Source organism: Cornus florida, unplaced genomic scaffold (assembly GCF_030987335.1).
Source record: "Cornus florida cultivar Cherokee Brave unplaced genomic scaffold, ASM3098733v1 CherokeeBrave_3.0.0_Hap2_Chr05, whole genome shotgun sequence".
In the NCBI taxonomy this organism is placed as follows: domain Eukaryota; kingdom Viridiplantae; phylum Streptophyta; class Magnoliopsida; order Cornales; family Cornaceae; genus Cornus; species Cornus florida.
Genome location: NW_026775575.1, coordinates 113,375,589 through 113,392,492, shown reverse-complemented (window position 1 = coordinate 113,392,492; position 16,904 = coordinate 113,375,589). Strand labels below are relative to the sequence as shown.

At 32.3% G+C, this 16,904-nt stretch overlaps 2 protein-coding genes across 3 annotated transcripts; one reads left to right on the top strand and one right to left on the bottom strand.

The window, feature by feature from the left end:
* The first annotated feature begins 4,174 nt into the window (after positions 1–4,174).
* On the top strand, positions 4,175–9,004 carry LOC132308699 (uncharacterized). The gene is made up of 6 exons (XM_059806876.1): positions 4,175–4,589; positions 5,312–5,457; positions 5,829–5,997; positions 7,023–7,121; positions 8,174–8,256; positions 8,382–9,004. The coding sequence occupies exons 1-6, from the start codon at positions 4,203–4,205 to the stop codon at positions 8,512–8,514; spliced, it is 1,017 nt and encodes a 338-aa protein (XP_059662859.1). The 5' UTR covers positions 4,175–4,202; the 3' UTR covers positions 8,515–9,004.
* A 540-nt stretch (positions 9,005–9,544) lies between these two features.
* Positions 9,545–16,455, bottom strand: LOC132308698 (heterogeneous nuclear ribonucleoprotein 1-like). 2 transcript variants are annotated; one of them, XM_059806873.1, is made up of 6 exons: positions 16,268–16,455; positions 16,082–16,122; positions 15,761–15,924; positions 14,705–14,804; positions 14,426–14,595; positions 9,545–10,358 (listed from the first exon to the last, which is right to left on the bottom strand). In XM_059806873.1, the coding sequence occupies exons 1-6, from the start codon at positions 16,318–16,320 to the stop codon at positions 9,783–9,785; spliced, it is 1,104 nt and encodes a 367-aa protein (XP_059662856.1). In that variant the 5' UTR covers positions 16,321–16,455; the 3' UTR covers positions 9,545–9,782. The 2 variants fall into 2 exon arrangements, with proteins under 2 accessions (XP_059662856.1, XP_059662857.1); XM_059806874.1 differs by lacking the exon at positions 9,545–10,358 and adding an exon at positions 13,229–14,134.
* Between the last annotated feature and the right edge of the window lie 449 nt (positions 16,456–16,904).

Genomic DNA, 16,904 nt, shown 5'->3' with positions numbered 1-16,904 from the left:
TGAGGATAACAAAAATTACTATTCATGCATTTTTCTATCCTTCCAAATACTTCATTTTCCATTCCTTTTCATCCAACATTTTTTTACTAAACACATTTTTTTTATATCCTTCCATAACCATTCTTTTCTTTTACTTTTCTTTCATTTCTATTCTACCAGACTCGCCCCAAGTGAAATCCCTCTTCAAATTTAATTCCAATGAAATCGTAATGAAAATGAATTTTGTGAAAAAAAACATTTCATCTTAGTAGTTCAGTTAGGTTGTTCGGTTACATAGGCTCAACTTTCGAAATCATTCACCATGGAATTGTTTCCTTTCAATGAAATACCCTACTTCCAAATAGAGGAAAATAAAAGATTAAAATAATAATAATAATAATTTGAATAAATTACATCTTAAGGCTTCGTTAATATTCAAAGACCTCTCATTTTGTTTGTTAAATTATACTGGCTTCACCTAACGGTAAATTAGATAGTGCTAACTATTATTGTGTAATTACATTTCTGTCCTTATTATATATATTATTTTTTATTTCAAAATTTCAAAGACAAAAATGCCCATCTATATTTATTATTACTTTTCAAGTCAGAGAAAAAATATATATATATATATATTACTTTTCACCAACCATTAAACTCGTTGACTCCTCCTTTCCATCTTCATCTCCTCTTTTCACCAAAAGTATATATTTCATTTATTTTGTACATCATTTTGAGACAAAAGCAAACACAGCTAGTATATATAGCTTGAATTTTGGTGGTGGTAAATATCTCAACATGTTAATTCGAGGATTTTGAACTACTCAATGATGTTGAAACATAAAAAATTCATGTTAAGCCTTTAAACCCACAGCATGATTTCTTGACTTGATTTACAGAGATAAAGAAATTGCTTGTTTTTACACATTAGCAAGAGGTAGTCCTACCAACCTTCATCTTCTTCGGTGTTTTGGCCGAATAAGATTGGTTTGTAGATGTATTTTTTTTTTTTTTTTTCCTATTATCTTAGACCACATTCCTTGCTAATATCTTCTGCCAAAAATTTTTAGTATACAATTATATTCTGACATTCACTTTTATATATATATATATATATATATATATATATATATATATATATATTCTACGGAACTATCTCAATATTTTATTTATTTTTTAAATCTTGGAATTTGGTAAATAATCAATTTTTTTACCAAAACAAATTAATAGTAAATTTCTCCAAAAAAGACTTAATAAGGTGTAACTAAAGACTAAACAGTGAGTTGCAGACATAAAACTTTAAGTAATAGTTAATATAAACGTTGAAGGGTGTTGATGTATTTTCATTTGTCAAGAAGGGTAATGAAAAGGGTACTATTGAAAGTTTAATTTTAAAAAATGCTTGCATCATTGTCGACTATGATGACCACTAAAGCCCTCAACGAAAATAATCCAGTCGATGCAAATCTTAGGAAATGCTAGTGTTATTTGACAAACAAGAGGAAAGTATGTGTAATTTGCCCTAATAATTTTGAAAAGTAATATTTAAAATCAAATTACAGACGAGTCTATCGAATTTTTTGTTCTTAATTATATTTTTAATGTCATAATTGTTTTTCTCTTCAACATTTAATACATTAGTAGTTAGATCATATAAGGAGCTTTTGCTCATTTATATTTGATTAGAATTTTAAAAAAAATACTTGCATCATTGTTGACTATGATGACCACTAAGGCCCTTAAAAAATTGTATATAATTACAATAAAAAAATATATATTTGAGTTAGGAAGTAAATTTTATATCAATGAATATAACCTATCCAATTCGGGAAAGTGTTAAATTGAAAACGAACCAATCTCACCAATCTCTACCGTAATCTTTAATTGATTTTATTTTTTTAGTTTTACGTATTACATTTTATTGAATTAAAAATTAAAGGAAACCCTTGTTTTACTTAAATTTATATCTATACTATATTATTATTACAAGTACAAAGAGTTTCACTATTTTACTGTTTCATATTTCAATAAATTAATTTATTCAGTAATATTGTAATAGGAAATACTAATAATAATATGATAGTAGGAAATGCTAAAATTCAATAAAGAAAATTTTAATTTGAGAAGGAAATATAAAATATTAAAAATTTATTTATTTAATTCAATAAAAGGAAATTTAATTAGAGAATGAAATACTAATAATAATAACAATATAATTATAGGAAATACTAAAATTCAATAAATGGAAATCTAATTAGAGAATAAAATATATAATATTAAAAAATTATTTAATAATTACTAAGAATTCTATATACAAAATTATTTTTATATTTAATTTTTTATAATTTTTTTCAAATTTTATAATATTATTTATTTTAATAAATAATATGTTTTTGTAACATTATTTATATTAATACATAATCATGCAAAATTAGAAATTCAATAAATGAAAATATAATTAGAGAAGGAAATATATAATATTTTTTAAAAATTATTTAATAATATAGTAGAAGAAAATAGTAATAATAATAAATAGTAGTGGGAAATTTATTTAAAGAAGGAAATATGTAATATTATAAAACTGAATTATTTTCAATAAATAATATATGTTTTATAATATTATTTATATTAATAAATAATAATGTAAAATTATTAATATACAACATATTGATCATTTACAATTTACAGTCTCACAATTGCACTTGTGTTTTACTAATGGTTCAATAAGTAAGTCAATGAAAGTTGGTTTAATTTGAAATGGAAACTTATAGAAATTATATTATTATTATGTCATTAAATTAATTACTTTTAAGTTTTAAGTAGTATATAATATAATGTACATATATTAAAAATGTATGTATATATTAAATAATTTTGTGAAGGCCGAGACTCAAATCAATGAAAAAAACATATTCAAAAATCCCTCTTTATCTGTAGAGCAGGAATTGTGCTCACAACTTGGGAACTTTAGCGCTAAGGGAGAAAGTAGAGAGGTGCTTTGATGAAGATTTGCTTTAGGAAGTTAACAATGTTTGTACTGTTTGTGTTGTTTGATTTATAATATTTATATTTTCTTGCCGTGAATATATATATAAACTAAATAATGCACTGAATTGAAATTAAAAAATCCTACCAGATGGAGAATTATATGGTATTAGAAATGTAAGAACTAACTACTAAGTGCATGTTTGGAATGACTTTTAAAATATTATTTTTGGATTTTAAAACCCTACTTAATTTTGAGCTCGGTGGAGCACGACCCATCTTAGTATTTTGTGAGTTAGGAACCTTCTTTTTTCACTTTTATCTTTTCTAAATGGAAGTAATTAAAAATTTTATTTTCTTATTATTTCCTAAATATTATATTTACTTATTATTCATTTATATACAATTACACAAGAAAAAAAATAGGACTCTCGAAAATGTTATCATTACTTATCAAAGTAGAAGGCACACATAAATGAGAACATAATTTATTTTAAAAAATAAGAGAACATTAGTAGACATATAAGTTTAAATTATCAAGATCATTATAGTCTTATAATATCTTCTTTATCTTTTATGTAAAAGGTGAGGTTTCAACTTTCAAGTACTCGTATATATTAAAAATAAATTTTCTCCCCTTAATTTTCTAAATATAAGTAATGATTTTTGTAGAGAAAAAAGTACTGATTTTGTTTACTTGGCAATTAGAAAATTTGGACTCACATAAATGTGTTATCATTTCCCCCTTTGCTCATACTTATCAGAGCAAAAAGTGAACAAAAATAAAAACATGATTAATCTAAACACCAGAATAGTATATATATGCATATAACTTTAAATTGAAAACGAGAAGACCATGTATAACAATTATCATTTTACTTATAATTTATAAAAATATGATACATCGGGGTATTTCCTATTCCCTTATGACAGCCTAGATTATTATGACATTAGCACTCCACTTTTATTGTTGTTATTCCTTTTATTCATTTACACTCCATTTGGTTTTTATTTTTATTTTTTATTGAAAAAAGAAAAAGAAATAATCACTAATACGACGACAAGTCACGGAGCCCTTGCAATAAATTTCCCACTTAATCGTGGGTCCTTTCAACGGTATATAAATTTCGCATCAAAGAACTTCCAGCACGACGTCGTCTTTACGTATGTTCACATTGTGCAGGATATATAGTGTGTGGGCGCATCTGAGCTTCATTCAATTTTGCTCCAATAAAAAAATGTTAGCCTACAGCAGCCTCATCTCCTGCAACTTCTCTTCCTTTCCAGTGAAAAATCATAATTTCAGAGTTTATAACCAAAACCCTAACCTTAGAACCTCATTTCTCAGAACCTCATCTCCTTCTATCTTTCTTGAACCCTACAACCACAGAACTATAATCTCTACATTCCACAAAAAGGGTGTCCTCCAAATCTGTCAGAATTCAATTAACAATCAAAATTCACAAGACCCTGTTTCCAACAGAGGAGCTTCCTTGGAAAGTGAGCTTGGTGACAATGGAGGTCCTGGTGAAGGGGGCAGGGACTGGACAACCTCAATTTTGATTTTCCTGTTGTGGGGAGGACTCATGTACTATGTTTTCAATTTAACACCCAACCAAACCCCGGTAATGTATGACCTTTCAAATTATGGCAATATATATGTTAAAAGAGTAATATTTTATGGGTTTCTTGTTTCACTTTATTCACAAGTTCATCTTTTGTGTTGCCTGCTGTTTGATTTTTGTTGTTGCTGTTGTTTTAGTGATTATTGACTGCTTATTGTTATAGTGAAATTGTAACTTATCAAAAAAAATTGTTATAGTGAAATTGTAGAAGCTTCTTTACAGTTGATTACAGTTTGGTCTATATGTTTTGTTAATTCTGCTTCTTAGTGGACTGGATTGTAAACAATTAATTTTAGTTGTTATCTTGCGTGATTGTGCTCTCAGATATTTTAATTTAACACACGGAGTATTTTGAGTTCATAGTGCTGCTTACCAAGAAAATATAAATAACTGAATTAGCGGCAAACTTATGTGAAAATACTGGTGATGTACAAGATATTGCATTTCTTCATTAGGTCAAAATGAGGATGCATATGGGACATAGGGATAAAATGACTCTATGCTCTTTATTGTTAGTAGTTTTTCTTTGTAGTGGAATGCAATGAGATTGTACATAGGAATGTTGGAGAGTTATGGCTTTCTAACCGAGTCAACTTTATAAAAGGATGTTTCAAAGCTGGGTCGTGACTTAGCATATCTAATCTAGAATTACCTTTTCAATTTCGTCTATTGTCCTTTTTAAGTTTTTAACTTCATAAAACAACACTCCTGAACATTTTCAGTCACGAGACGAGTATTTCTTGAAAAAGCTCCTTAATTTGAAAGGAGATGATGGATTTCGGATGAATGAAGTGCTGGTGTCTCTGTGGTACATCATGGGTTTGTGGCCTCTAGTGTATAGTATGTTGTTGCTTCCGACAGGTAGAAGGTACCTCTAAATGCCCTTTCTTTCTTGTTTTCATAATCTCAGGGACTCACGTTGTACTGATTTAAGAGAACATCCACAGAAGCTTTCCACCTTTCAGTTGGATCGCATTATTGTCCATACTTCATTTCCTCCTTTTTTGGTAAATTAAACATGCTCAAAAAATATATTTTATAGGACTATCAGCAAGTCATTTTATTTTTCTAGGAAATTCTTTCTTTATATCACAATGCATGTGTGCTGCCAAGCAACCTAGCCCCAGCATTTGTGCCATGAGCACAGGAGTCCGGGATTATTGGAACCGCAACCTGTCATACCAAATTACCAAGTTTTGTACTTCTAATTTGATTAATGAAATATATTTAACTTTACAGCTCAAGAGGCAGCATTCCTGTTTGGCCATTCCTCGTGCTCTCCTGCTTCGGAGGTGTATATGCACTTCTTCCATATTTTGTCCTTTGGAGACCACCACCTCCACCTCTTGAAGGAGCCGAGCTCGGTAGATGGCCTCTAAATTTTCTGGAATCAAAACTCACTGCCGGGGTAAGAACTAAACTGTAATTATGCTCTTGAAAAAAAATGCATTTTTTCTGTTTGTTATAGAATCATATTGGAGCATCTTCTTAAGAATTCAGAAAATAGAAAACAGTTTTCAGAGAACAATAAAAAATAGTTATCTAAAAACATGTCTTTTTATAACTGAGTTTTCAGAAAATTGAACCAAGGAGAATTTTTTGTACAGTTTTCTGTTTTCAGTTTTTTGAAAACAAAAAATTGTTCTAAGAGTTACAAACCAAGCAGGCTCTTGGTTCAGTTTTTGAAAACTCAGTTATAAAAAGGCCTATTTTCAGATAACAGTCTTTTATTGCTATATGAAAACTGTTCTCTGTTTTATGAATTTCTGAGAACTGTTTTCAGAGGTACAAACCAAGCAGGCTCTTGACGTTTCTCATGCATTTGGTTGTGTTTGGAAAAAAGTTGCTCTAAATGTGAATTTCAATAAAAGCATTTATGTTGAACTTTTGCGTTAAATTTATTAGAATTAACTATTAAATCATTTTTAAAATGTACGCTTTAAATCCATTGCACCATAAATTAATTCCAAAGGATTCAGGTCGGCAGTTACTGCCTTCTGCAAAAAGGTCAGGTCATTATGAAGATAGCCAGAGAGGCCTTCAGTAGAGTTAAAATCAACCTCTCTCTCTTTTTTTTTTTCTTTATTTATTTATTTCTTTCTTTTTTTATATATAAAAAAATTATATCATCAAAAATCCTTGCTTCTGGAGAAGGTTGAAGGAGAAATCATTTGCATACGTTAAATGCGCTCACTGTTTTTTCACCTTTTTGGCTAGTAGAAATAATATAACAAATAAATAATTTTGCAGTAATTATGCATATCCTTGAAGTCACTTTTAAACACACCTTAAATGGCATAATGTGTTTCTACTCTTCATTGCTTAATGAGATCATTTTTTCCTCTTACTCAAATTAAAAATAGAAATATTGTTGTGTACTGGATTCATTTATTTGTTTGGTTATTGAGTGTGAATTTACTAATTACACATCAGATATCACTTGCTGCAGGACTAGGAATCATCATTTATGCGGGTTTAGCTAATGGAGATGTCTGGAAAGAATTTTTCCAGTACTTCAGAGAGAGCAAATTTGTGAGTGTTTTCATCACATGTTATGGTTATATATATTCAAAACTTTCAATTTAACACATGCATATATTCCATGTTGATGGATATCAAATCTTGCCATGTCACTTTGTGGGGTCATGACCTGTCTTACCGAAGGTTTTAAATTCTGATTGCACTCCTCATAACTTCACTAGTATTTCTGATATATAGCAATTGAAAAGTTTTTACACTTGAAGGATAAATCAACTTTGATTGGGGCTAACTTGGATGTCAAAAACCATGTATTTATTCCCTGATCCTATGGAAGGCACACGATATTGTCAGCGTAAATTTCGTGATTAACCAGAGTATGTAATGATGACACCGGAAGTTCAAGCTTTCGACATCATATTAAGGAGTCAGGTTTTGTTGTTAGCTAGTAGTTCTAGGAATTAGTAGATAAGAGTTTTGGAATCAGTATACAGCTTTTGGGAGCTGTTTAATGTTAATATGTTGTCTACCTTCAAATAACAAAGCTGTGGTCCACTGAAAAAAGGAAGAGAAAGAGAAAGCCCTTGAAAGAATAAGAACGCATAATGAAGAAGAAAAACAAGTGGAAGAGGATAGAAAGAAAGTGAAGGAAACTAACAACTTATGGTTCTCAAAGAAAGCTTTGGAGCTGTAATTTCTCAATTGAATATTCACCAACTTAATTTATCAATTGAATATTCACCAACTTCAAAAGAGATGATTGCAATGCCTCTAGTGCGTTTATAATTCTTCTAAAATCTTGTCCTGGCCCTTAAATCAGACCAAAATTAACTAACAATTACTAAAACATGAGTATTGAAGGAAGAAAAATGAACTTGTCAATCCTTACGAGCCTGCACCAATTAAGCAAGTGCCCAATATTTGAAAAGAATACACATTGCTGATCCCTTGTACTTGGGATGTTGGAATTCTTGAACTTGAGGCAATATGGTGTGTGTCAGCCTGTGCATGCATGCGTTTAATCTTCATAACTTTAGATAATTATACATTTAGGAAAACTCTCCACATAACTTGATCATGGCTCTGAGCACTCTTTTATGTTGCAGATCCATGTCACCTGCATTGATTTCACGCTGCTATCAGCATTTGCTCCTTTTTGGGTTTACAATGATATGACTGCTCGGAAATGGTGAGGATTTACTGACACCAGATAACTATATACTTCTTCTTTTTTCCTAAATTTAGATTTTGGGTCCCCGGCGCTTTAATGGAAATTTATAAGCAAGATTGTTTCGATGTTTGTTCTGTTTGCAGGTATGAGAAAGGTTTTTGGCTCCTTCCCTTATCGTTGATTCCATTTTTAGGTCCTGCTTTGTACATCCTCCTACGGCCATCAGTATCACAAGTGCCTGTGTCACTGAGCCCAAGTACATCAGAAGAAAAGTAATTGGATTTACCCCGTGACCTCCCATATGTCCACTGCTCAGAGAAGGAAGCAAAGTATTTTGGGAACCTCCCAAATGCCATTGTTGCACAAGGATATTAAAGTCGACGCTACTTGCTAGGAAGCTTTCCTGTCTTTGCTCTGTAATGGATTTACACAAACTGAGAAGCAAAGCTGCAAAAGACCATTGAAAATGCACACATACATGATGCATGAGAACCTACGAAATCATATATGTATGTATAGACACACATATTTAGTGTTCTGATGGATAAATTTAACTAGTAACAATAGACAAAAATGATTGAATGCTAGTTGAATAAATGCGATGAGGAAACTACTTGTTAGTGGTTACATACCAAACCAGTAGGGTTGGAATTCTATCCAGGGAGGGCAGGGGAGTTGTAGATCTCCTTAGAAAATGCTCTCTTTATGCCGAGGATTAATTCTGAGTAAATTACAAGGTCAGGTTGGGTTGCTCTTTGCCTTTCAAGTTTGTTGCATTTGTTTTGGATTTTGCAGTAATTAATCAGGAATTTTGTAATTTTATTACACAATATGTAGAACACGGAGAATTTATCACTAAATGAAATGACATCTATGGGCTATATTTATAACAAGAGAATTCAAAAGTTACAATTAGTCAGGTTTACAATTATATATGCAACAATGGAAAAATGAAGAACACAAATAAAAGGTATATTTGATAAAGGCATGGAAAATTAGCTTTTGAGATTTTGAGGCGTCTTAGATATTGTTCTAAATCAAATATGTATTCATTCATTTTATAACTTTATTATTTTCACATGTAAAATTCAATGTCAAAATTATGATACATTGTGTAATAAAATTTCCCCAAATTTATGATTTAGTACAAAATTTCAAAATTTACCACAAGTGAAAAAACTGTTACCCTCAATTAATTTTTATAGTCAAATGTACACTGGTAATAATTATATATCATTCGTGACTTTCAACTCTAACAAAAATTCTCATTCAGCGAGTGATTTGATAGATACAGAAAATTGAAAAGTATAAAAGAGGACTATTTATTTCTTGGAGCACTTGCAATTCAAGTACAAGAGGAAATTATATGCTATACTTCGCTAGCTTAGTTTCTATAAGCAACCTTGGAGTATTTTATAACCCACCTTAACCTCATAGATCTTTTCATTCCTACATAAAATATGATTATATTAAAAAAAAAAACAGAAAGTATTACCACCAACATATATATATATACACACACACACACCAAATTATGATCAAAACTATTGTGCACCCTTCAAATCAACCGACTCCATATCTGAGCGGAAAGGAAAAATGTGACTGGACAAATGATGAAGCTTGACCACTTGGAAAGTGTGAGATTGAAAGTTATAGAAAAGGGTAGATTTATAGCTGTTGAGGACTGCAATATCTGCATTATATAATGTTGCAAAAGATGCAAGTGGTTCCTCCCTGGTAAGAGCTCCATCAAGGTTCAATATGCGTCCATCGTCCCACATTTTCTTCTTGCAGTCTGCCAATACCCACACTCTCAAACCACCCTTGGCTAACTGCTCGCAAAGTCCCAGCCGTCCTTTGAACTCCACCAGCCGCTTGTACTGGTAGAAATCGCCACCACATGACTTCGGGGGTGAAAACGTAGTGAAAATCTCGCCGTCGGCGGCGTTGAATGTCAATACACAATTGTTGGTCAACAGCCAGTGAATTTCATTACCTAGAACAACAGGATGGTGGAGGACTGCCGGTTGAACGCCATCAGGCAACCACATCCTTTCTTCCAACACCAAGTTTGGGAGTCGAAGGTCTCGCATCCATAATTGTAATGCTGGTTCTTTGATCTATTACACACATAACACACATTAATGGCAAGGTTAGCACATAATTGTGAAACCACATCCACATGAGCGTACACAAAATTAAAGAGACAACCACGTAACTTACATTAATTGATTGGGGCGTGATAAACGAACAATCTTGTACCACAACGGATTTGATTGTAGAACCACCGAGGCCAACTGCCGGAGATATTTGCCTCGGTGGTTCTACAATCAAATCCGTTGCGGTACAAGATTGTTCGTTTATCACGCCCAAATCAATTAATGTAAGTTACGTGGTTGCAAACATAATAACGGTATTCGATCTCTTGCAGTGAAGAGGCATGAAGTTGGACTTGAGGTAGTTCCATGCTTTACAAACCGCTTTGCAGCGATCCAAAATTCTCAACGTTATTCAAACTACCATTGAAAGTTCCAAGAGCTCCTTGTAGGGCTTGTTGTACGGCTTGTTGGAAAACCGTTGTGGGACATGATTAATTATTGCCCTTTGTTGTTCACTTTTATTTTGTAATTTTCTAATAGTTCCGAAGTCTTATAAGTTAGAATTATTCAAATCTCTACCAAAAAAAATTATGTTTCAACAAGTGTATTTTAACCCAATTAACCCACAAGGAGTGATTTAAGAGACAGCACATATGCTTTGGAAAAACAGTTTGATTCCATGAAAGAATTTGTGCGTGTGTGTGTTTTATTTTTTAATTGTTCTTTTCATTCTTCATTTGCTTTTTTGCTCATTGTACTCTTCAACTGTTTGGTTCATGCTATGGTCCTCTAACAAACGAATTCTATCCATATTAGTGGTCATTAATCAATATAATAAAAAAACAAAATACTGGTAGCTCAATTTCATTATGATTTCATTCATTTAGAATTGTATTTATTCATAATCAATTGTCAATTACTCAAACGTTTCTAAAAGGAAAACTTTGAAATGCAAATTAAGAGACGAGAGAGAGAAAGGTAATAGGAAAAGAGAAAAGGTGGTACAGATTATATAACATTCTAAGTCCAATCAAATTTGATTGAAATAGTCATTTGGTATGGTCAATATGAAATTTCGAGTCATCTTGCTTCATAATAGCTCACTAAATATGCCGATTCAAAAAGGAGGATTATTTCTGATTCGTTTTTAGATGACTTTCTTAGAACAAAATCTACGTGTTTCATTTGGCATATCAAACAACAAATATTTGCAGCAAAGATAACTTTTAAGATTACAGTTCATGGATTACTTGGAACCTTTTCCTCCAAATACTTGTGGTTGGAGTTGGACAAACAGAGAACCCGCCTTTGATGATCTATCAAATCAAATTCATTATTTAACAACTGAAATCCTATTTGGCTCAGTTTTCTCAAAACAGTTTTAAAGAACTACGAAAAAAACCATAAACTGTGTTAAGATGATCATGAAAGACTATAAAGTGAAAAACTTGTTTTTTAATTAAAATTAAAAAAAATAGTCTTCATAAAACTATCAACCAAAAAATTACATTCAACCAAACATGCCTAATTACCAAAACGCACATATATAGTAATTTTCCTTTTTTTCTTTTGTGATACACGAAGCAATGAGAAGAATAGATGTAAGCTTTTCACATTTGAAAGAGTAAACCAAGAAACTACCATAATTGTACTTCCAACTCACGCAAAATTAAATTTAAAACCTCTGAATTGCAACCAACGCGTTTATTTGAAAAGAAACGAAAAAAAAAAATTAACAATACAAAGGCCAAAAGATCTTCGGTGCGCAAACAAATCAAGAAATGCTTCAATTTTACATCTACCCGATGGTACTGGACACTGTTACAAACTTACAAGAAATATTTCACACTTGTATGTCTACCCGACCGTACTGGAAACTGTAAACCGCAAACATTTCCAAAAATCACAATCCACTAATACAGGCACTCAAAATCTACAATATATTCATAAAATGCTTCAATTCAAATCGAAAACATTACTTAAAATTATACTTGAAACTTCATGCACAACAAAATCCCAGAAAGAATTTATAAGGCTGTTATTCCATGAGTTACTTTTAGTTCAGCAGGGGAAAAAAAGTATAAATTTTAAAAACAAATAAACTTCACATACACACACCTCAACAGTATTTATCTTTCCTCGAAAAGACTCATAAGTCACATCCTCTACAATGACTTGTTTCTACCAGTACTTCACTAAGAAAGTTACCCTCTACTTCAATTAAGTGCATTGAAGAGCAACCTAATTGAAGAAGTTTAAGCCAACTATGGTGACATGCATATGCCTCTCCCAAATGGGTAGGAAGTTTTTCAAACAATGGAAGTGTAAAAGCCCATGCATCTTTTAGCATCCGAGTCTCTGGCAATTGCATACTAAACCCATGCAATGAGCAGAGACATCAGAAGCAAGCTAATTATGATTCTAAAAAATATTGCAGTTGACATGTTTAATGGAGCATATAAAATCCTTTTCAAGCATAAGGCAACCAACAAACCCATCCTCCACAGAAGATTCCAATACAATTGAGCAACATATTTGTAATCTTAACACAGCCCAGAAAACTTGTAAGCTATGATGGTAGCAGGAAAAACACTGCATCCTATAGCGAGAGTTAGGCTTCTGATGTGATTCACAAGTCCTTCATATACTAGCTATAGTTCTTAAGATATCAAATACATACGTGACCATTCATTTAAGTATCAATGTATTTGTGGCTGGGACTACTTCTATAGTTCTTAAGCCATGGGTAATCATGTTGCAAAAACATAGAATAAAACAACTGTAACAAGAATCCATAAAGGAACCCCAGCCACAAAATTGGTTAGCCACACATAATAAGCTGTGTCAATATGGAACAATAAGCATTCTGCATTGACAAGCATCCAGAATAATTGCAACACAAAAAAACCAACCACTATAGAACAATTGATTCTAACTAAATTATACTGTAGTATTTCAATACTACATCAGTGTCTAAAGAGAACATTCATAGGCATTTAACTCTAAATTGATAATGATCTAAATCGCATTGTCTACAAAAAGCGATTAGAAAGAAACTAATGTCTATTCCATAAACTGATAATGATCTATCCCATAAAGTAATTGGAAACAAACTAATAGCTCTTCAGATCTACTGGATAGTGTACCTTGCAGTAAGTGCTTTAAGTGACTACTGAACCACAAAATGCAATGTACTGAAAAACAGGAATCATGTGTGCAACTCCTCTAAGGAAAGCACAGGAAAGTTTCTACCTTCCATAAGGATGGTAACGACTACTGCCACCACTATAACCTGCTCTACCTCTGTACAGCCCCCCTGCACCACCATAACCAGCATCAGTGCCAGAATCAAAACCAGCAACAGGGCCAGAATCATAACCAGAGCCTGATCCGCCATAACTCCCATAGCCTCCACCTCCCTGGCCATATGTGCCTAACCCAGTTCCGCCATATCCCCCACCAAACCCTCCGGCATAGGAACTAAAGCGACTAGAATAGCCAAAAGAGGGCTCTCCCCTGTATCCAATGAAATCACTGCCGCCAAAGTCCCCATAACGACCACCAAATTCACTACCACTACCACCACCACCATATCCACCATAATTACCAAGCCTACTGCCAAGACCTTCAAATGACCTATAAGAAGCAGGGCCAAAACCGCCACCGCCAAAACTGCTATAGGAGTTGCCAAACCCAACAAAATCATCACCATATGCTCGAGCCCTAGAATCACTACCATAAGATGTAGCAGGTGCTTGTTTTGAGGGTTTCTTTGGTTCAGCCTTCTTGATCTCAACCTACAACAAAGAAGTAAGTTAACCTAGGTTTTCCACCTGAAAATTATATTGATAGCCAGGCACAAGAGAAACAAACCTACAACCTGCTTTGTTAATGAAAGTCCAAACAACTATTAGTACCCCTAGGTTGACTAAAATATAGTACTGCCATGGATCAACCGGGTGAAACAGCAATCATGATTAATTCCACTAAGAAAGCTAAAAAAATGCTATATTTAATTTCTTTCTTATACAAATTACAGCTATGTCCAAGTGCATCAGATACCATGGGAAAGAATCGATTGAACTCACCTGTGTACCAGCCATATCAATCATATTCCCATTGGCCACCATATTATCAACTTCTTGTTCACTATCAAATACAATAAATCCAAAGCCACGAGAGCGGCTAGTGGCATGATCTCGTATGATCTCGTGTTCCACAACCTTCCCATACTTCGAAAAGAAACTCTTGAGCTCATCTAAATACAACAGTATTCCAATTGAAAGACGGAGAAGGGTAAAAAAGAGCATCAATTTAGAAACAACAATTAATAGTCAAGTTGCAATGTTTAAAAGTTAAATACAGACCTTCGGTGACAGATGTTGGTATCCCACCAACGAAGATCTTTTTTGTTTTGAAATCCTTGGATTCAGCAGAACCTTTGGGAATGGTTCTTTTAATCTCAACCTGCACAAAATTAATTGCATAAGTCACAATTCAAGCCCTCTCGCTGCAGACATTATATGGGACAAAGTGTTTCGAATGGAACTTTGAAAGTTCATCTCATAAGAGAGAATATATGACCGCATAGTAAATCCTCTCCACTCAACAAGATGACCTAACTTGACAAAACAATATAAATGCATCCCGGAAAACAATCTCATCACTAGATAAGCTCAAATATATCAAAATACTTGTAAAACAATAATCCCACATTCCACCCTAGCTTAACCATATATGTTTAATTGGTAAACAAAAAATAACTCCAGATATTAATAAAATTTGTGACTGAAATGTTCATTGTAAGATGTATTCAGTTTCCTCACTCTAGCTAGACAAATTTCTCCATTTTGGCTGACGAGTTGTGTGGAAAGGAGAAGTGAACATACATTTAAGGTTTCAGGCTGTGTCATTTCGATTGTGTTTTATGCATATTTATTTTGCTTCAGAGGGAGCAAAATTTGTAGCATTGATTTTGCTTTCGAGTGTATATTGCATACTTTCAGAATGTCAATCACATAATAGCTCAGGAATTTCATTTTTTTCAAATGTTTATTTTGCTTTTGGGAGAATATGTTGCCATCTTAAACTTTCTCTCAGAAGTATACATAGTGCATACATCCAGACCATTAACCAAACATCAGTTTGTAATTTGTCTTTCATTTTCTCTTTCTTCCGGTTTGTAAGGCCATTAAAACCCAAGAACCAGGGCTCAGCTAAGTTTAAACATAGCACTTCAGTTTATGGTGTATAAAACTTAAGATCATATAATCTGATTTTTCTGTCATCCATTTATTCTCATAAGTGATCTTCACAAACAATGAAAGCATAACAAATATGCACACTTAACTTGCAGTCAAAAGAAATGGTTAACAGCAAATAAAAAATAAAAAATAACCCAAATAGAGTAGATTATTCCTTACTTGTTTGCCATTGATGACATGCGTTTCTGCAATAACAGTGTCCACAACAGATGGTTCTGCATATGTGATAAACCCAAAACCCCTGGGCCGACCCGTGTGTCGGTCTTTCATTACAACCGAATCTGTAATCTCTCCATACTTTCCGAAGTACCTCACGAACGTATCTGTACCCATCACCAACACAAATCAAGAAAATGGAAATCATACATATCTCCAAATTGAAAATCTTACCACATCCAACAAACATTGTATACATATATATATATATATATATATATTTGAGGTGGCTGTCGAGTGTCGATAGTGAAATGGAGAGCTAACCTAAGGTTGTATCTTTAGCTAAGCCTCCGATGAAGATTTTGCTGTGGCATTCAAAGCATGAAAATAAAAAACAAAAAAACAAAAAAAAACCTATTAATCATTGACTGCAAAAATACAATATATATATATATATATATATATATATATAGGTAAGATATATTTGTGTGTATATAGAGAGAGACGTACCCAGGGCTTGCACCATCTCCGAAGTGAGGATTATCGGACGCCTTAGAACCCATGGCTTCTCTAGTTACGAGATGAGAGAGAAATCTCAGAGTCAGACAAGAAATATTTGTAGGGCGCAAGGGTTTCAGGTAGTGGTTTAGAACCTAACGACGGCTGCGTATGGAATAGAGTAGGAATTGTAAAATGGAGTAATCATGCATCTTAGTTCAAATGTGTTCAAATTAATAAATCCTTAATTTCTTCCCAATTATTTAATTATAATCTAATTTCTCATTAATTTCAAACTAACTTTCATCTTAACTATTCACCAGATTAATAATTTACTTTTTAATTTTTAAATTTTAAATTTTATGTGAAGATGGTATATAATGATGTAATTGATTTCTCTAGTCATGTTAAATTAGAGGTACACAAAGATAAGACAAAATACTATATTAAACTAGATTTACTAGTTTTAAATTTTAAGTAGTCAATAAATTAAAATTTGAAATACACGGGAGAGATTATAAATGTAACAACAAATTTGTAAATTGCGGGTCTCTTGATTATTTCAATAATGAAAAGGAGGAAAATAAGATTATTTTTTAAAAAAAGAAGATAAAAATGAAAAGACAAAAGAAATAAACTATAAATATAA